This window comes from Carassius gibelio, chromosome A2 (assembly GCF_023724105.1).
Source record: "Carassius gibelio isolate Cgi1373 ecotype wild population from Czech Republic chromosome A2, carGib1.2-hapl.c, whole genome shotgun sequence".
Lineage (NCBI taxonomy): Eukaryota > Metazoa > Chordata > Actinopteri > Cypriniformes > Cyprinidae > Carassius > Carassius gibelio.
In genome coordinates, this window is record NC_068372.1 from 22,313,850 (window position 1) to 22,334,025 (window position 20,176).

The window sequence follows — 20,176 nt, forward strand, 5'->3', positions numbered from 1 at the left end:
TGTTTTATTTGTTTTTATCTAGTTTTGGGATAGATACTGTAGATGGGTGCAGTGGATTTGCAGTCTATTTTACTTTTATGTAACCAATAGATTATTTTTAAATTAAAATTGTATTTATATTTCCTAATTACCTGACTATCATAACTCACCAAGCACGTTTCTAAAAGATAAAGCCAAGTGTCGTGTTCTTTCTACGGTGGAGGCTATTCTCTGGACAGTGGTCATGTGAAACATGACGCACGCTCGCAGGCTGACGCTTTGCTCTAGCTTAACGTCTGTAAAGGTGTGGGTTCATTTCCTGACCCTTTCCGCGCGCGCAGCATCATCTCCTCGCAGGCTGTTGCATCCTCCTGAGGGACCGTCGGCGCTCTTCACAGCCTGCACACTACATACCGGTCTCTGATTCGCAATCTGGGTAATGCAACTCATTTATTTGCGAGCTCGGATGTGTTATATTGTCTCTCACAGAATACACGCGGCTGTTCCCAGGAATTCTACGGAATTAACGCCGCAACAAATGATGATGTGACAGCCATCCATTCAGACAAATAATAAAAGCCTGCTGTGCAGAAGACGCTGCATTTCTGCTAACGAAGCAAAGCCTCACACGAGCATTTCCCAGATGAACGGATTCAGTAGTGTTCACTACTGACAAGCATCAGTCATTTGGAATAATACCCTGCACACTGCATTATAAACATTCTGGAAGGAGGACAGGACAGACAGGTTTTAAGGTAACTGAGATGTCCTTCCATATGAGTAGACATGCACTTGTGCTGAAATTGATTGATTTGGATTTTGAAGTGTAATGTAAGTGATGAAGTGCCAATTCAAAATGTGTCAGGTTGTGGATCTTGGTGCATGCTCTTTGTCTGCATGAATAAAAAAAATGTTACACATTTTGTAGTATGCAAGCATGCAACAGCCATGAAAGTGGGATCACTATACAGAACCACAGGACACAATGAAGGTGGGAGAATCCTAAAATATGGAATCCACCATCTCCAAATATATTTTTGTATCTTGTAGGCTATTATGTTTTTTTTTTTTTTTGCATTGAAGATCAATGTGTATGAATTAGATAGACATATAGATGTATAGATAGAGAGATGGATGACATTTTTGTGATGTTTAAGCAGGATAGTAGTCATATGTTTGCCTTTGGTGAAAAAGTCATGTTTTCCACAGGGGGAAAGCATATGTTGTCTGTTTCTAGGAGACATGACAGATACACAGATGCTGTTTTAGTAGATACATGATTTCTAGGCCAGTGGTGCTCTATCTGCCAAGGGGGCCTGGTGTGTTTGGAGCTGCTTTTCAACTGTTTGTTTTGCTGGATTAACATGGCAAGCTCTCCAGCAGTGTGCACTTGGCAGATGTACTGCTTGAGGGAGCATGTTTGTTTGAGTCAAGCTATGGTAAACCATGCAGTCTGAAGGTTTTAAAGCCTCACTGTGAGTCTCCTTGACAAGAGAGATCCCATCAAGGGCTTTTCTGAAAACAATTCTTGTCTGTGGCAAGAAATGCAGTTGAAAGCTAAAGGATGATGACACGTGTACATGAACATGACGTAATACTATACTATGGTTAAAAGGGGAAATGGTAGAAGATTGTTAGCCATTTACTGTAGTATTTAGAAGAATAATTAACCCACATATGAAAATTTGCTGAAGATTTACTCACCCTCAAGCCATCCATGATGAAGATGAGATTGCTTCTTTATCGGAACAGATTGAAAAAACCTAATTAATAGCTTATGAAGTGGAAAAACTGCATGTTTGTAAGAAACAAATCCATCAAGGCATTTTAACATTTGGCCAAAATATGAGTATACATATTAACACTTGCTAGAGTGAAAATTCAATACTCTGGTGTCCTCTAACATTAAAATCCTTTGATATATTTGATAACAGTTTGGATTGTTTACACTTGCTTATTTCACTCCTGATTCAGACAAGTTTACTTTTTCACTGGAGAAAGCATTATGGATAGGGGATTCATATAGTAGTATGAAGCAATTGTTTGAAGTATGAAATGATGATGGATTTGATTATTACAAACACAGCTTTTCACAATACGTTAATAGATGGACTGTGGAGTCATGTGAATTACTTGTGGATTATTGTGATGTATTTATCATTCATTTGAACTCTCATTGTGATGGTACCCATTTAATGCAGATAATTAATTGGTGAGCAAGTGATGTAATGTTCTCCAAATCTGTTTTAATGAAGAAACAAACTCATCTACATTTTGGATGGCCTGAAGTTGAATTTTTGGGTGAGCCATTCTTTTAACAGGACCTGTTAAGATGTTTTTTTTTTTTTTTTTAGTGGCAGAACCTTAAATTTAATCATTTGCCTTGTAACCAGTTAGGAACAACTTTAATATTTAAATAATCATTATCTTTAAGATATAAATGGATAGGGTTGCATTTATACTCTTAGACCAAGAAAAATGAATGATGATATTCCTCTTCTCTCTGTTCATTTTTTAAATCCATGCAGCTGCCCCAGATTTCAACATAAATATATTCTCTCACACAGCAGAGATGAGTGCTTTTTGAAGAGAATGGGGTGGAAAATCCGTCCTTCACTACCTGGCTAAATGGCCCGGTGATGGAAAAATATTGTTACAGGAATGATATTTGAATAATTGAAAAAGGACGACTTTAAAATTGCAGGCTTGCCATGATTTCAAGTGCAAAGTAAGAGGCTACCTCAACGAAATATTCAGGCCATTATTTAAGAGTGGATATATGAGGAGAAGGGATTCATTCAAAAATGATCTGAGCTCCTGCTTCTCCATTTCACAGAGCGAGAACTGGCTCTCGCGGCTGTGGAGGAGAGATTCATTTTAATAATGAAGAAGGACGTTCACCTTACTATCTCCCCACAGCGTTGTTATAAGTGACATCATAGATCAGGCCGACAAGCTGTGTCAAGAGAAGCCTCTCAGCATTGTGATTGCAGCAGTTTCTGTTTGTCGCTGACTTATGTATAGCACACATCAAAAACAAATTACATTGTGTATATGAGTGAACAGAGCACTGAGTCATCCGCTCAGTATTGCTTGAGCTATCCAAAGAGAGAGCTTTAATACTTACTGCTTAGTTGGACATGTGCATGCTTCATTGCATTGGCATTTGCACTTTGAATGACTTGTGCTGTGTAAACAGTGATTTCAAAAGTTCACTTTCTCCTGAATGGACACATTAGTATGGCACCTAATGTACTGTAGCCTGGTTTGGAGTTTTTAGCAGTGCTCATGACTGAAATGTGGGAACAATTTATTTTACAATTTGTTTTACATGACTGATCTCTAGACCTGAAATTGTTGTCTACTAGTCGGAACAAATTTATTTGTATAGCACTTTTCATGATGTTAATGTTTATATATTAATATCTTTATGCTCTACATGGAAAGAACCTATATGTGGATATATGCGCATATATGAAACCTATATGCAGTGTATATGCACATATATGCTGCACATATGTGTATAGATGCCACATATAGGCAAAATTGAGGTGCATATATGTGCATATACAGGAAACATAGGTCTCTTGTATTGCTTCTTCATATCCACATATAAGCCCTATACATACATATGTCTTCTATATAGCTAATGGCAGGATCTGGTCATTTTATAGCTCATATCTCATTTGAAAAAAAAAAAAAAATTTGTCTTATTTTTGTTCTTGTACTATATTTTTGGTTTTGTACTATTTGATTGATCTTGAGTAAATAAATAATGTACATTTCTACATTTTGGACTTTTGTTTATGTTGCCTAGCAGCTATGGATTTAATTTTACTATTATAGGTGAACATATAGGTGCATATATACGTGCATATGTACCTATATAGGTATATGTATGCACATATATATGTGTGCATATATGTACATATATGTACATATAATATAGGAAAACGGCAAATTTTATATATGTCACATATATTAAAAACCTATATCAAAACCTGTTTTGAAACATATATGTTTATATAGGTTTTTTCCATGTGGGCATGGCTTAGTCACATTTATCATATTTGAGATGGGTGATAATATAGTTTACATTTTACAGTGATACAAACAATCAAGCTTTTATATGTGAGCATTTCAAGCAAATATATTATGCATTTTTTACATTAACTATTGCTAGGAAAAATTCTGCTTCATACAGTATAAAAAAAATTCAGTTTGATATAAAACTTTTTTTTTTAAATATTAATACAACTTTGTTGCCACAATACTGCTAAATCTACAACTGTTTCTTAAAACTATATGTCTTGCTATTATTTATAAAAATGTGTGATCTCTGAACATGACAAATATTTATGTAATAAAAACATATATATATAATATATATATATAAACAAAATATTCTGTTTATTTTTATTCTTGTTTTATTAAATATTTCGTTTATAGTATTTAGTCTCATTTAGTCTTTAGTCTCTATAGTTAGTCTGTAGTTTATAGCATTTGTGCACAGGTTGTATCTAATCCCCTAAACCATGAGCCTCTTGTCCATAATTTTTCTTTTCTTTTTAAATCTCTCCACAATTTTTTCATGGTCCCTCTTTGTGCTTTAAATAAATGCCAGTGAATTAAGTGGGGTAGGGGCAATTGCTGAATAAGAACCCAGTCAGCAGCTGCTTTATAGCCTGACATCTGAAGCTGTCTCTTGATTTGTCCTTGGGGCGGGATGTGCACGCTGGCCATCCATAAATCAGGAAACAGAGACCCGCTGGCATATACAGGCCCAGCTGGAGAGGGAGGCTAAAACTAAAGCTACATTATAGGTTTGGTGGTTTCATTTGTATCATTTAAAACTCTCAAATGTTGTGTTTTCTGTCAATTTTTATTTTAAATTTGATGTCTTGGAAAACAAAAACTGAAAAATACAATAAGACTTTGAAGAGTTATCCCACAAAGATATATATAAGGACTATTATTATTAATCTGTTTCCTGTTCTGGTCTAAAAGTCTGAAAACAATCCATAATTAAAAAAGAAGAAGAAGAAAAAAGAAAAACACCACAGTGACCTGCGATAAGAAAAATACACAAATATAAAACATTTGACTTTCAATTAAATTCTACTTTACTCTGAAACCAAACATGATCTTTATAAATCCTTTAAGAAACCAGCCCACTGTAAGAGAATTCTCCACAACGAATAAGGATTATGAGAAAATTTATGATGAATGGGATTTGATTTCCGTCTCTCTTCTTCTTCTCTTATTAAACCCAGTGGTTTAAGTGGATGTTATAAAGGCTAGAACTGCAATTAGAGTAAATGAAAGCTTGGACTGGTCTGTCCACACAGAGTGCAATCTCAGTTCTTTGCAAGATGTTTTCTATTAGCACCACACTGCTGTGCTTGTTTTGTTGCAAAGCTGGTGAAATCATAAGAAAGGATATTGAGATTATTGAGGGAAATTAGCTGTTTAATAGTCACACAGATTTCAACACGTCAGAACTTATCAAACGGGTTCGTTCAGCACTAGTCATTAATATTTAACATTTTCTTAACCATAGGACTTTTATTTTGTCCTGTTTAGCTTGCTTAGTGACATGAACTGTCTGTAACCCACTTTAAGTAGTGATATATGAGGTTATTTAAACTGGGAAAACAGCATTGCTGCTGAAAAGACCACCGTAGTTGCTCACCAGCATACTGTAAGTTGTTTTGGATGTTGGTGCCTAGCATGGAATGCTAATTTTCCCACCAGGCTTCTTAACTATCTTAACCAATAAGACTCGTACTAAAAGGCATTGAATAAACCAGCCTGGACTAGCATGGAATTTCATACTGTTTCATACTTCTTTTTAGCATGGTATCCGTTCTAGCATTAGCTTTGCTAAGCTCAGGCGCAATCTTATTAGTGTTTTTTGTGTTTATTGTTTTATTTGTGTGTGCTTTTTTGCGCTTTTCCTGTGACTTCCTGTTTCATAGGAGCACTCTTGAAGAGTTTTGAACATCTTGGAGTTTTGCTAACATGTGGTTATACGACAGCCTCTGTTTGGATACATTAATGTGACTTCTAGATGCTACATTAAGTTCAGTGTTGTTTTTCTGTCATGATTGATGTGATTTGATTTTACTTTTCACATTGTAGGCATATTTGTGTCATAAACATGTCGAACCCCAAAGCTATATTCTGCCTGCTGCGGTCAGACAGATATGAGGACAAATAGAGCTGCCAGATAAAAAGTCCATAACTGTTCTGGAGCAAAGGCAGGGAGGACAGATGCCACACTCTACCAGAGCACTGAGGGGAAGTGTGTTCCCTTAAAAAAATACAACGTATATTATTTTATATTATATTATATTATATTATAAAAGTTTGGGTCAGTAATATTTAGCTTGAAAGAACTAAATACTTTTATTCAGTATGTAAGTGACTGAAGAGACATTTTTAATGTTACAAAAAATTTCATATAATACTGATCTTTTGAATTTTTCATCATAGAATCCTGAATCAGTGTGTCAAAAATATTAAGAAGCACAATGTTTTTTCAACAATGATAATAATCAGAAATGTTTCTTGAGGACCAAATCAGCATAATAGAATGATTTCTGAAGAATCATGTGACACTGGAGACTGGAATAATGACCAAAACACATTTTCATTTTCATGTGCAGCTTCATATGTGGCTTCTGTGCTGCTTTCACAATGTGAAGATGGCTGACGTGTGCTGGTGATGCACTAAAATATAGTGGTAACTAGAAATCAAGGGGGAAACAGAATAAAAGAAAAGGAGCAAGAGAATGGACGAAAGTGAGGGGTGTTGTTGGGGTATTTGGGGAGAAGTGGGTCAGCAGCCCTAGGTACCATGGCAACGGAGATATACGAGCATCTGTCTATTGATCTGCAGACTCATTGGTGTAATAGAGTAAGCCAGGTGATAAATGAGCTTGCTGACAAGGCCTGCGCTGGGTTACACTTCCCTTTGCAGCACATCTCGGTCAACATCTCCTCACATACCTACATAATATACATGGGATGGTCATCTCATGTTATTATGCACGTTTCATGAATAAACAAATAAAAATATACAACAAACAATCTCTCAAACATCGACTGAATGAACATGTTTGTGGGATGGGGAAGCCATCATCAGCTTGTGAGTCTGAGCTAAATTCAAAAACACTGGAATGTAATCAGCCAAATGAACAGTATGGTAGTTCTATTATCAAAGTGTTCATTGAGCCCAGTGGTGTCTTTTACTTTTCACTGTGAATAAGTGACTATCCATTTAGAAAAAAATCTCTCCAGGGTCTTAAGGAACAATTTTAAGCACAGCTTAATTTAATGGTTCTCATTTTTTCTTTTTGGCTTCAGGGTGCACTGCAGTGTGGTTTTATCTGTAATACGGTTATGAAGTATGCATGGTCAGAGATATATTGTGTATAAGAAAAAATAGACACTACAAGGTGGCTGTAAGAAAGGGAGTCCCATCTAGCTTTTGGGTAAAAGACTACCTTATTGGTAAAATCTTCACGGGGCTGAGTTCAGAGTAGCATGCTATTCTTACTAGAGATGTGAAGTTCTGTTTATTTTTTCCATACAGAACATTGCAGTATTTGTCTTGTTGTTAGTCCAATTGTTTTCTACATTAGACAATTTTTCTTAGTTGAGGCTTTAAGATAATATACACGTAAAACTAAAATAATTTAATGTCAAATTCTTTTGATGAGTAGGCTAGCTCTTATAATCGATTTGTGTCAGGGACTTTTTTTTTTCATTAACAGCATTTATGCCTTACGTAAGCATTACGACTTTTCCTCGTTCTAGTAGAAAATAGAAAATAACAGAGAAAAGCTGCATTGGGTTGTTGCCAAGATGGTGACCAAGTGAGTATACTTTGGTATTGTGTGCAGAAATCCCATCATTTTGATGTGGTTTCATATTATCGCTCCAAATTTAGCACAAGAAAATACTTGGATGAAAACAAACTCTCTACAATTCAACAACTGTATGTAATTGTCAAAACAGTCAGTTTAACCTCCAGCAGTCCACAAAAAAATCCCACAGCCGTACTTTCTTAGAGTTTAACTGCTGGCAAGCAGCACAGGGGACAGGAACACATTGCTTGGCCACAATCCAGGGAGAATAGATGGCACATTGCTTTTAACAGCATTAGCATTCCACCATTCCTGTATATAATTTAGTGCTTTTACCCTGAGAAAATTGACAGGAAGAGGTCTTGTGATGGATGAGATAACATCCCTGATTTTGAACTAGATAGGTCTGGGTTCTGCATTTAAGTGGACATTGATTTTTTTTACTAGTTAATTTTGTTTCAATTATATCTTAACATAAGGTGCTCTGTGGCAATGTTGCTTCTAAGTTTACTTGTTTCTCATTGGTAAAGTACTTCTTGCCTTAAAGCCAGTATAATGTTCTATTCAGGTTTTTAGGTTTTCCACCATGTTTGCTGTCTCTTCTTTCCATTTCCTGACATTGGCTTTGGTTACCTTTGATTCAAACTACTTGTTTATGGCTTTGAATTATGATCTTGGTACAATATCAAGATATGTGAAGAATTTTGCCATGCTTAACTTGTGCTCATAATCTTTGTAGATATCACAAACCTATTAACACATTATTCTTAGTTGAATAAATGTTAAAAATGTAATGTGTATAGCTGTGATTCCATGCAGATCTTATATTGTACTGCCTCCTTCTGGACATAATGGCTATTGTGGCTGTTATACTATTGCGGAAATAGAAGGTCATACAAATCTATCATTCACATCACATTTCACTTCTTCTTTGATATCCAGAAACTGTGCAGTTTAGTGTCTGCAACCCATGAGCAGTGCATCAGGAGAAGAATAAATACTCTCTGTGGCCTGTCGTCCTCTCTGCTCTCTTCTAATGTAAGTGCTGAATGCAATCCATACACAGATGTTGACACATATCGTTCAACTGAAGTTACTGTTTTCGGTATCTGTCTGTTGTACAGAAATGGAGTTTCAGTAAGACAATTGACTCCCTCTCTTTTTTTTCTCAGGGTTTGATTTGATGGAGATCTGGTCGGATGACAGCTGGAACTGTTGTCATAACCGGAGGAATTCTCGCAACAGTGATACTCCTGTGTATCATTGCAGTGCTTTGTTACTGTAGACTCCAGGTGAGCATTGCATTTACATTTCATTGGAGGGCTAAGGAGCCATTCACACAGAACATGTTTTTGCATTTTAAACACAGAAGGTCTAGAGATGCATTTTTCAAAAAAAAAATTACTTCTTGTAACTACATTTCTAAAAACATTTTAGAGCTTTAAGAATGCTATGTCATGAGCTAGAGGTTGCAAAAGACCCAGTGGTCAAATAGGGCATATGCAAAAATGCATTTTGTTTAAACAGCATCTAATATGTGTGAGCTGTAAAGTTTGTAGTCCCACAACCCAGCAGAGAATAAGTGTTTTTGAGATATGGGTTTCCATTGTTTGTTTGTTTGTTTTTACGTTTAAATATTGTTAAAAAATTCTAATTTGAAATGTGAACGTCTCTTTAAGTAGTGCTAACCTCAAACCACATTTTACTACTTACTATTCACTATTTTAAAAGCCCAAGGAAAATTCCTGAATGTCGAATTAGGAGCCATTCACACAGAACAACCTTTTTTTGTTTGAAAGACAGCTGAATGGGGAACAAAAGCAAAAGTTAAAATAGGTTTTTATTTTTATTTTTAAACTTTTTAACTTATGTAAGCACAACAGTGAAATATGCTCTATTATTGGAATAACTAAAAATCCATTGCAGAATCATTCCGTGTTCTGTGCTAAAATAAGTTCAGCGTGTGACTCAACAATTTGAGGAAGATCTACATTGACGGCCCAATGCCTAATCTAGTTTCCTCTGTATATCAAATCATCCCTCTATCCTAGTATTACTGCTGTAAGAGGAATGAGTCAGAAGGGGAGGCGGGCTCAGTCGGAGATCCTCAGCCACAGTTCGCCTGCAACACATGCAGTGCTCCGGGAGTGGATGGGCCGGCCGTCACACCTCTCTCACTGCCATACGACCCCACTCCAGCTCACAGCTACTGCCCGACTTGCTCACCCTACTACCTCCGTGGCACGGATGAGATGCGGAACGGCGGTGAACGCCTGTCCTACATGCCCACTCACTACGAGAACCATGGTGCCACTGCCCTTGGTCTGGCTGCCATGTACGGCCCCGTGCTGAGTCATCGCAGTACCCCAGATTTTTACACCAATACACGAGCCATCAGCACTGACGTCTGACCCTCACAGACCTGGAGATGGACCCAGCGACAGAGTCACATCTGTGGACCAGAGCAATTGGGACCGTTACATCTCCATGCGCCGATGGTCAAAATGACCTACGGGATGCCATGTTATTCTTCCACACAGGTCTATGGCCATCTTTAGTCTTCCATCTTTTGTTTTACCTGTTTACCTCTTTCTTACACATCCCTCCCTCTTCGTGCTTTGAGGGCTGTGTGTTATATGACATTAATTGTTTGTGGCGTTTTTGGCCTTTTTAAGTCTTAAACGTTAAATTGGGTATTTTATTTATATGGAAAAGTCAGATAAAGGATATATTATAGCTAGAAAATCGAAATAGAGCAGCCCAAGGAAGCTTTTTTAGGCTCATCTCAAGTATTTTGTTGTTTATCGTGACATAAAAGGCAAACATTACACACAAATTTCAATAGCTTTTTTTAAAAAGTATCTTTGTTGGAAAGAGCATAACATTCAGCTTTATCTAAATATCCCTGATATACTGAGCCTTTGTCTTTGAAAAACTTATTGTAGGATGAGAAATTATCCAAAATGTGATTGTCTTCACGTGTGTTGATCTGTTGGGAAAATGTTAAATGAATAATTGATGATGATTATATTGATCAGTTCATATTTGAATATATGTGTTTATATATTAACTCCAATTCTCAATGGCACAGAGACAGATGTGTTGACAGATGTTGAATTAGGAAATAAGATTGAGGTCGGAGTTGAGTTGTGAATTCACACTCATTTCTTTGTCCGTATTCACTACATACTACGATTAATAAGAGCTTTTTAAAGTGCAGTTGCTGAAATCTTCAATTGTACAAAACACTTCCAAAAATCTTCTCGAGGCACTGAGAGAAAATGACTGGAAAACATTCAAATGCATTTATTTATCTTGTTCCTTTTTGTATGGTATTATGGCAGTTGAAATGATACTTGAATGATATTATTTCCTTGTCTTTGCATAGGTTTTTTGTAAATTATATCTTCTCACATATTTGTTTCATTAGCCATATAGTTTATGAAATGTTCACTCTGATGTCTATGTTCACTCTGTCTGAAGCACTCTTTCTTGGTAACTGGTTCACAATACAGACCACAGGATGGCACTTCTATTTTACATTTTGGGAAAATGTGAAAAAATATGAAGTATATCAGTCTATGGTTTAAAATACTGAAGAAAAAAAAAGAGTAGCTTGTTGTCTACATATTTCACAGAATGCTTTTGAAAATAAAGGACGCATTTATAAATGCCTGTAGACTTTTATAAAATTGGTCAATTGTGATCAGAGTAATAAAAGCCATTTCACATCTGTACCAAAACATGTACATAAAGATCAAATTATTTCAATGATTGGAATGTTTCCTGTCAAGTCTATATCTATATAGATATTTCATTTAAATATGATTTATGGTGGAAAATCAGAATTTTCAATAGCCTTACTCCAGTTTTCATTGTGTCACATGATCCTTCAGAAATCATTACAATGATTTGATTTGTTTGATGCTCAACAATATTTCCTAACAGTTATGCTGCTTTATATTTTAGTGGGAGCCATGATTCAGTAATTTTTTTTTGAATTATTTGATCAATAGTAAGTTCCAAAGAAAAACATTTATGTGAAATAGTAAAATAAAAACAAAAAAAAAACAATATAAATGTTTTTACTATCCCTATTGATCAATTTAATGTATGCAATCTTAATAAAACTAATGATTTCTTCTTTTTTTTTTTTTTTAAACAGTTTAGTATAGTATACAAAACCACTGCATGAGGAAACAGCATTAATGTCATTTTGACAAAACCTTCACTAATCAGTTTTCTCTTTGCAGCTTGTTTTTTCACTTTGATATTTGTCCGATCTGGGAGTGCCAAGCAGGGCCACGACTGCATTCCGTGTATTGTTTCAAACTACTTGAAGGACCAGTTTAAGATCTTGTTTAAACAAATAGCTGTTTCATGCATCTCATTTGCATTGCAGTTCAGCATATGTAAAAGAATTTCACTCTCAGCATGATCAAGCTTTCCTCTTGTTTTTCAGCTATAACAAGCAGCACACTTAACAGACTGATGTGAGAGTCACTCCCCCGTCACAGTGAATATTCCCTGTAGAGAGCTGTGAGTTTGTTTGTTTGTTTGCTTCACAGGATCATGACGAAACCTGAAGTCTGAAAAGTGGCCGCCTCCTCTAGTACAAGAACCTTTGAACACCATGACAATTTTCTCTTTGTCTTTATTGCTCTCTTCTCCTCCCTTCTTTCAATTACTAATAACACCCTCCCCCACTTTTGCTCACTTTTGGCCCCTTCTCTTTCTCCCTTATTAGCTTGGCTTTATTCAAGCTGATGACCACAACAGATTATCTCTGTATTTCAGACAAAGAAGCAAACTGTTTTATAAGAAACTCTAGTGCTTCTTAACGGGTTTTGATTAATAATAGCTGCATAGATAGCCAGATAGATAGATAATGCCTCCCTGAAGCCGCAGTGAGATGATAAAAATAGTTCACAGCCTCCATCATTCCTGCCGAACATATACAGTGGCCAGATAAGAAGCTTAAGGAATAGAGGAATGTACTGGCACCTGCTTTTCCCAGGAAAACTGCAGTGTTTTTGTGTATGAGGCGACCTACAGGATTACAGCAAGAATTTCAATTTCACAGCCTTTAGCCCTGAGTTGAACAGACAGGCAGGCTAGCAAACTAAACAATGACGATAAAAGCTCTTCTGAAAAATATATCTGTTCCAGGTCCTACTTGTGTTGGATTAATCATTCAAATAATATTTAACTTAGTTCTGCTTCAGCAATGAGATAATTGTTTGTGGAAATAATTACTGGCTGCTAGATTGTGGAATAATATTGTAAGGAAGTTAAATCAGTATTTGCACCTGCTTGTTAGGTAAGTGAAGATCCAGAGGACAAAGGTGGAATGAAATGAAATCCCTCCCATGGTGTTACGTTAGGGCAGGGCTTGAATTGAGATATAGACTGCTGCCTGTCAAACCTGTTGTCATTTCTCCAGACAAGTTTAGCTGCCTACTTTGTATTTAGAGATTACTTGCGTTTACTTACCTGCCAAAATGATGGAAGAAGTGTCTATTGCTGTGGCTTATGATGCCCATATGTCAGAGGAGGAGATCCTGGCTAGTCTAGTAGTGGAGACTCTACCAAAACAAGTGGTAAGTTCAGCACCCTTACCAAAACAAGACCTCATGTTTGTCTCATGCTGATTCAAACCTGGCATGCTGGGATTTTTAAGGTATAGCACAATAGCATGTTTTGATTCAAATCTTTTTAGAACAATGCAGAAATATTAGTGCATTAGCAATCATTTACTTTTTGCGGTTGTTTACTCCTTGGTGCTCACGAATATATCATTAATTTACATGTAATTATGTATATATATATATATATATATATATATATATATATATATATATATATATATATATATATATATATATATATACATATTGTGCATAATATATGAAATCAATTTTGTATAGTATTATTTACTTTTTAGCATTTATATTAATAATAATGAATTCATATTTATTCAAATCAATTACAATTATGCAATCATTACAGTATAATGTTACAGTACATTCTTTTCATGCCTTGAAGAGTTTGCACACCTGAAACTTCTTTGAATCGTCTTTTTGAACAGGTGCCCTCTAAAAAGCCAAAATTAAGGGATAACCAAGTGCAGCCAGAAGACCCACTCGACAGGTATGAGGTAAGAGATCACGCCCTGATGAAAACAAAAAGCTTCTGTCCTCCTTTTGCAACACACACATCTACGAAAACTGTAGCTCTTTATTTCATTTATGTTTTGTGAAAATTTCATAATCATGCATTGAATACTTCAAGGTTTTAGATCTGTGGGATAAAAGAATGATTTCTCTTTCCAGAGAGAAAACCGTAAGCTTCATGAGAACAGTTTGCGCCTCGAGCAGGAGAATGATGACCTCGCACAAAAACTTGTCACCAGCAAGATTGCACTGAGGAATGCTTTAGATCAGGTCTGTCAAATTATTACGAGTCGTGCAGGCCATACGCAAAGGCCAGTTTCATTTTCTGTTTTATTTGCTGTGTACAGTATGTTGAGATAGATCTGCTGTGTTTTTCAGACTGAGGACCAGGTGGATGAATTAACCAAGGAGCTTTTGAAAACCAAACAGCTTCTGATGGTTACAGAGGACGAGAAAAGAGGAAAGGAGGAGGAGGCTTCACAGGTGGGCTTAGTTTTAACATCAATGATGTACACAGTGTTTTTTGACATTTTTTGCTCTTGTCTAAAGTATTGATATGTTTGACAGCTAAAAGAGATGTTTAGGAGAGATCTGGACAAAGCAGAAGCAGACATTAAGAGATCAAACAACATCATTGCAGACTACAAGCAGGTAAGCATTCATTTAGAACTCTATACATTCAATACACATTATAGCATTCGATGCCAAATTTCAGCCCAATTTATTGCATCCTTTAGATTTGCTCACAGTTGAATGTTAAACTTGAAAACCAGAAAGCTCAAGCAGACAAAGAGTTGGCAGTTATCAAGGTAAGAAACACACTGACCTCAAAGCACTTTGACCTTAATCGTTAGACTTATTTTAGTAGCATGATATTTAGTGATACGTGATACTTTTTCAGAGCAAGATGTTGGAGTGTGAGCGCTGCCAACACATCTTTAGTATGGATGGATTGCTTCAGCTGTGCTCTGAGGATGAAGATACATGTGCTAAGGATGAAGTCAAGGCATCTCTCAGAGAACAGGTCCAAGAATTAGAGAGAGAGCTGGCCCAGACCAAGCTACAAATGGTGGAGTCCAAATGCAAGATACAGGTAAGAGTCTTTTTGTTAGTATTAACACTTCTAATTCTGGAAGTGTTTCTGAATTAAAAAAGAAAAGCTATATTAGAAGTTTTCTTGTTTAACTTTTCATGTAAAAAGTAAATAAAATAATAATTAATTAGAGATGGAAACTTTTCATCCTCTACATAAAAAGGTACACATTTGTACCTTATTTATCCCTAAAGAGTGCATATATGTACTTTAAAGGTGCATACAGTATATCAGTACCTAAAGAGTTAAGGTACAGCCCCAGTGACTGCTTTTGTTACTGTTTTTCTGATATTGAAAAATGAGCCATAGTAAATGTATTAGCATTACAATAGATAAATGCTGTTAATAACGTTGTTCAATGCTCATAATACCTAATAAATTACCTTATTCTAAGCACTTCTGAGATATGCTGTTAATGTTTGAAATGACAAAAAAAAAAAAAAACGTCAGTACCCAAAAGTATCACAAGCCTATCTTGATAGCTCCACCCTTATATTCACATGCTGCATGCAACAGGCACCTCCACCACCAAGACTGGACACACCCCTTGCTGGTGATTGGCTGCAAGTGTGTTTTGGTGCTCAGTCTGATTCGTTACTCAGAAATCCCTTACTGCACCTTTAATGAATCAAAACTTATTTTTAAGTGTTATTGAAGTGTCTCATTAATGACTATAAAGTTATACTTTTATACTACAAATTATATTTCACTTTTTCTGTCTATCATCTTGATGTCCTAAGGAGCTGGAGCACCAAAATGCACTACTGACGACTGAACTTCAGGCTGCTAAAAACACATGGCTGAGAAAAACTTTGGGCTCTTTCAGGACAGCTGCCAGCGGCCATCAAAACTCCTCTCAAACAGATCCTGCCTGGAGCCCCACTCACAACCCCCACTCCAGCTGGGTCACCAGAAGGCTCTCCTGGGCCCATTGAGAAGGGAGAGCAGCCAAAGTATGAAAAGGTTAAGCATACTGGTGGAGAAGAAAAGTATTTAATGAGAGCATTCCTGAAATGAGTCTCACAGATTATGAGAAGGCTTTTCCCTCAAACCAGAGGACATTTTAGATCTGAATGAGAGGATTCTCAAAGGATGGGTGACAGCAGGAAGCAATATCTGCCCTTCCAGAGATAAGTGCAACAGATCAGTTGCTCTTAAGGCAATCTCACATGAAGACTATATCAAGTTTATGCATTGCTGTGAGTTTAAGCATAACGCTTTAAAAAACGTCACACTGCAAAATGTTTTTTTTCTAGTGAGCCTAAAGATTATGCCTCATGTGGGAAGATCTAAATGAGCGTAGTTTAATTTAATTTCACGAAATCAACCTAACTACATTTGGTTACATTAACAAAAGTAATTTGAAGGGTTATAGATCAGGTATAAATAGGTCTTTAAGGTAACAATTGCCTTCTAATGCTTTTTATGGTCCACTGTTGGTACTGTAGAATGTGAATGTATTTCTTTCATTATGTTCTACAACAAATAAACTTTATGAAGTAAATTATCAACATAATGACAAAATGGCCTTTATTTAAATTGTAAACCAACAGCTGTTCATGAATACAGAGAAAAAAAGCTTTTAATATTTGATATCCGGTTACATGGTTTGGATCAAAAATAGTTTGCATGTTCAAAGTAATAGCAGAAATATTAGCAGACCTTATAATACATAAAAAGAGATGAGCTTGTGACCTAAAACAATATAAACAAGTAAATATGGATGCAAACGGAAAGATACGATTTGCTAATTCTGAAATGCATGCAGAACCTTTAGGTCAGCCATGGGCAAAATAGACTGAGCTCTACTCAGACCGCTCATCAGGATTGTAAAGATCATCAAAATATCCCTCAGTGGCTCTGAGCATCTGAACAACAGCATTTAGAAGCAGTATGTCAGTTTGAGAGTTTATTTCCAGTTCATGGCAGTAGTTTTTCACTGGGACCACAGCAGACAGAGAGACTCCAAGCTGAGCACTAACCTCCTGCATCTGTCACAAAACAGTTAATCAGAAATACTCAATATGTGAAAAAGAACATTATGGGAAACAGAACAATGCAAGAATACCGGCTACATAGAAATGTATGTTAAAGTACCATTTTGTTGATGTAGTGGCTCTGGTAGACATTTTTTAGATCATCCTCCACTAAGGGGCAGGCTTCATCCACCTTAGTCAGCAGAACCAGCTGGGGAATATCTGATGAACAGAACAATGTTAATTGAACTTCATCGCAATACACTCATGTCACTTGAAATTAATTCAAATCTGCTTCATTATTTTTTGTCACTTACTGAGCTGGTTGGTTTTCCTTCGAAAAACTGCAAACTTGTCGATCATTCTGTCTGGGAGGAGCTTGACTTTGCAGGCATCAATCACATACACCACACAGTGAATCTGGTCCTTCAAGCCAGGAGATTTACGGAAATGAGGGGAGTCAGGCTGTATAGGCATCGATGGGTTAAACTGAGAAAACAAAAGATATGTATGATATCTTTAAATCATTCTGATTTCAGACAGAAAATGTAGAATAAAAGAAAGTATAATAAGAATAATACACAGACAGACAGACACACACACACACACACACACACATATATAAGCAATGTTCGTAGTTTGTTGCTCTTCTAACGAATTTAAAAGTTAAACATCTTTCAGACTTTACTTTTTACCTTACGTTCTCACCTGATACTTGTCTTGAATGTGTCCCTTCAAAATGCTGGCAAAATCATCTACATCCAGGCCGGTGTTCAAACCCTCCTCCAGACCCATCGAGTCACACAGAGTGAAGGGAACATGGCTGACACCGCTGCCTGGCTTTATGTAGTAGGTACGAAACTACATGGCACAAATATTTACCAATTATTTTCAGTACATAAATACATACTAATACATTATATATATTATATATATCACTGTGGCGAGTGGGGCGGGGCTGAGGGACGTGGGAACAAGGAGTGAGGCCAGCGGAATGATTGGGAAATCAGCGACACCTGCGACCCACCGCCGGTCTCAAGTCCCATGTAGGAGATGGAAGGATATAAAACTGGAGTGACGATAGTGAAGGAAGAGAGAGGACCAGGCCTGGGCCTTAGTTTATGTTTGGTTTTAAAATGTCATTTTGATTTTCCGCCGGTTCCCACCTCCTTCTTCCCGATGAATATGGAGATTATATTATTACAATCACATTGTAAAACATCAGAGGTGGCATAATCAGGATAGAGGTCTACCTGAGTAGTCAAACTGGTGCCAGCAGTGCCAGTGTTGGCCTGGCTGCTCACATAACCCTTGAATACAGAGTTGATGGAGTTGAAGAAACTTGATTTTCCTGCACCAACAGGACCCACCAGTAGGATCCGAGCCTGTTTAACTGAGCTAACAGAAGGCTTCCAACCATAGATGATGCTTAAGAGTGCCTTTCTTCTCCTAAAAACATTATTAAGTATCATTGGAAAATTCCTTAAACACTCCCAGGAACACAGTGGGAACAATTCTTAAAAGAGCAACTCACTAAATTTACATATAAATTATTTTAAAGAACATTTACATTTAGTCATTTAGCAGACGCTTTTAACCAAAGCGACTTACAAATGAGGACAATAGAAGCAATCAAAATCAAGAAAAAAAGAGCAATGATATACAGACAAGACAGTGAATTTGGTCTGCTTTACTCACTCAGAGTTCCACTGCACATTTCTCCATGGTTTCTCCATGAGTGCTCCATATTCTGATGAAAATCCACAGAAGTTATTCACAGAACAATTACTGAAAGTGCATTACTCTTTCAGCAATTTTTATAAAAAGTAGCACAAAATAATACCAACCTTCCACTCTGTACACCTCACATTCTGTCAGCTGTAAGTCATTCCCATGCATTTGCTGTGGATCAAATTGGTATGCTCCAGGATTACTGTAGACGGTGGCCGTGTTATTATAAAGAAACACTAAAGAACCAAAGTTTGGACCTGTGTCAGTGAAAGCAAACTGGGGATTTCCACTGAGCACACGTGTAGGATCTTCTTTCATTTCTTTGTCATTAAAGCTGAAGAGAAAAGCTTTTTCATCCACAACATTTTGGTTGGTTTGACGAAAATCCTTGCTAGTAAAAGCTCCAAACACATATCCAGACTTATTGTAAGCTACAATAACAGTTGGTCCCTGCATATTACACTTTTGGTGAAATGTATTGACATTGTAGCCATGCACACTGGCTTTGAACAGCAGGCTGAGGTTGGCATAGTTTAACAATGAGCAGAGCTTCTTGTTCTGCCATTTATTCAAGCTGGATTTCACGGTGCTCATAATAATCTGAAAAACATACGACCAACACTTTTAAAGCACGCTGTTATAATGAAATAGAAATAAAAGATATTTAAAAGTACTTTTAAAAATACGTCCAACACATATAAGCTTGAAGCATGTTGTCCCTAAATTCATTGACCCAAATTTATTTGAAAGGATTCGATTTATCCAAACTGTTAATTTATATCAAGTAGGTAATGCAAAAATAAATAAATAAATAAAAATTATTGACCAAAAAAAAAACAAACAAAAAAAACATGAAACTATAGCCTACATTGGATGGAGTCGTAAGTCGCCTGCCTTCTCCGTTTGGTACCCTGAAAGAGATTAGTTTCGTTTTTGGTGAAACGCAACTCACTTTTATTTTTTTTAATAAAGAAATTAAGCGTGACGTCACGTCAAAAAACTTTTCGGCACGCCCATTACTCCAAGCCGCAGTTACACCTAGATGGGCCACCAGGAATTCTCCCTGTGCTCCCGATTGCCAGTCCAGGCCTGCTCCATTCCACCAACTTTTTTTTTTTTTTTTTTTGTTACTGACAACGCTCTGAAGATCGAAAATGTTTCTGATGCAAATAATGTAACTATACTGCTCTAAACCTTTATTTTGTTTTTAAATAGCCTATTGTTGATATTTAATTAAAATAATGTTAGAAATCAAAAGTAATACAAAAAACTTGTCTCAAATGTGACCGATCCAATTCACTTGTCTCCAGAGGAGTGGAGCAGTTTTATCTGGAGGATGGGGGGGGGGGGGGG

General features: G+C 36.5%; 3 protein-coding genes across 6 annotated transcripts; 2 read left to right on the forward strand and 1 right to left on the reverse strand.

Annotated features, from left to right (window-relative positions):
• The first annotated feature begins 271 nt into the window (after positions 1 to 271).
• On the forward strand, positions 272 to 12,054 carry LOC128031464 (protein FAM163A). 4 transcript variants are annotated; one of them, XM_052619758.1, is made up of 5 exons: positions 272 to 415; positions 490 to 734; positions 8,793 to 8,888; positions 9,023 to 9,142; positions 9,902 to 12,054. In XM_052619758.1, the coding sequence occupies exons 4-5, from the start codon at positions 9,050 to 9,052 to the stop codon at positions 10,259 to 10,261; spliced, it is 453 nt and encodes a 150-aa protein (XP_052475718.1). In that variant the 5' UTR covers positions 272 to 415; positions 490 to 734; positions 8,793 to 8,888; positions 9,023 to 9,049; the 3' UTR covers positions 10,262 to 12,054. The 4 variants fall into 4 exon arrangements, with proteins under 4 accessions (XP_052475718.1, XP_052475702.1, XP_052475727.1 ...); XM_052619742.1 differs by having other exon boundaries at positions 272 to 734; XM_052619767.1 differs by lacking the exon at positions 490 to 734.
• Positions 12,055 to 13,225: 1,171 nt separating this feature from the next.
• On the forward strand, positions 13,226 to 16,620 carry LOC128031457 (rab GTPase-activating protein 1-like). The gene is made up of 8 exons (XM_052619731.1): positions 13,226 to 13,450; positions 13,939 to 14,007; positions 14,183 to 14,293; positions 14,402 to 14,506; positions 14,591 to 14,674; positions 14,761 to 14,832; positions 14,925 to 15,116; positions 15,857 to 16,620. The coding sequence occupies exons 1-8, from the start codon at positions 13,352 to 13,354 to the stop codon at positions 16,049 to 16,051; spliced, it is 927 nt and encodes a 308-aa protein (XP_052475691.1). The 5' UTR covers positions 13,226 to 13,351; the 3' UTR covers positions 16,052 to 16,620.
• A 9-nt stretch (positions 16,621 to 16,629) lies between these two features.
• On the reverse strand, positions 16,630 to 20,095 carry LOC128031447 (interferon-induced protein 44-like). Its single transcript, XM_052619720.1, has 8 exons — positions 19,692 to 20,095; positions 18,940 to 19,423; positions 18,791 to 18,842; positions 18,346 to 18,541; positions 17,801 to 17,953; positions 17,410 to 17,581; positions 17,214 to 17,314; positions 16,630 to 17,107 (listed from the first exon to the last, which is right to left on the reverse strand). Exons 2-8 carry the CDS (start codon positions 19,415 to 19,417, stop codon positions 16,922 to 16,924), a joined length of 1,338 nt encoding a protein of 445 aa, XP_052475680.1. The 5' UTR covers positions 19,418 to 19,423; positions 19,692 to 20,095; the 3' UTR covers positions 16,630 to 16,921.
• Between the last annotated feature and the right edge of the window lie 81 nt (positions 20,096 to 20,176).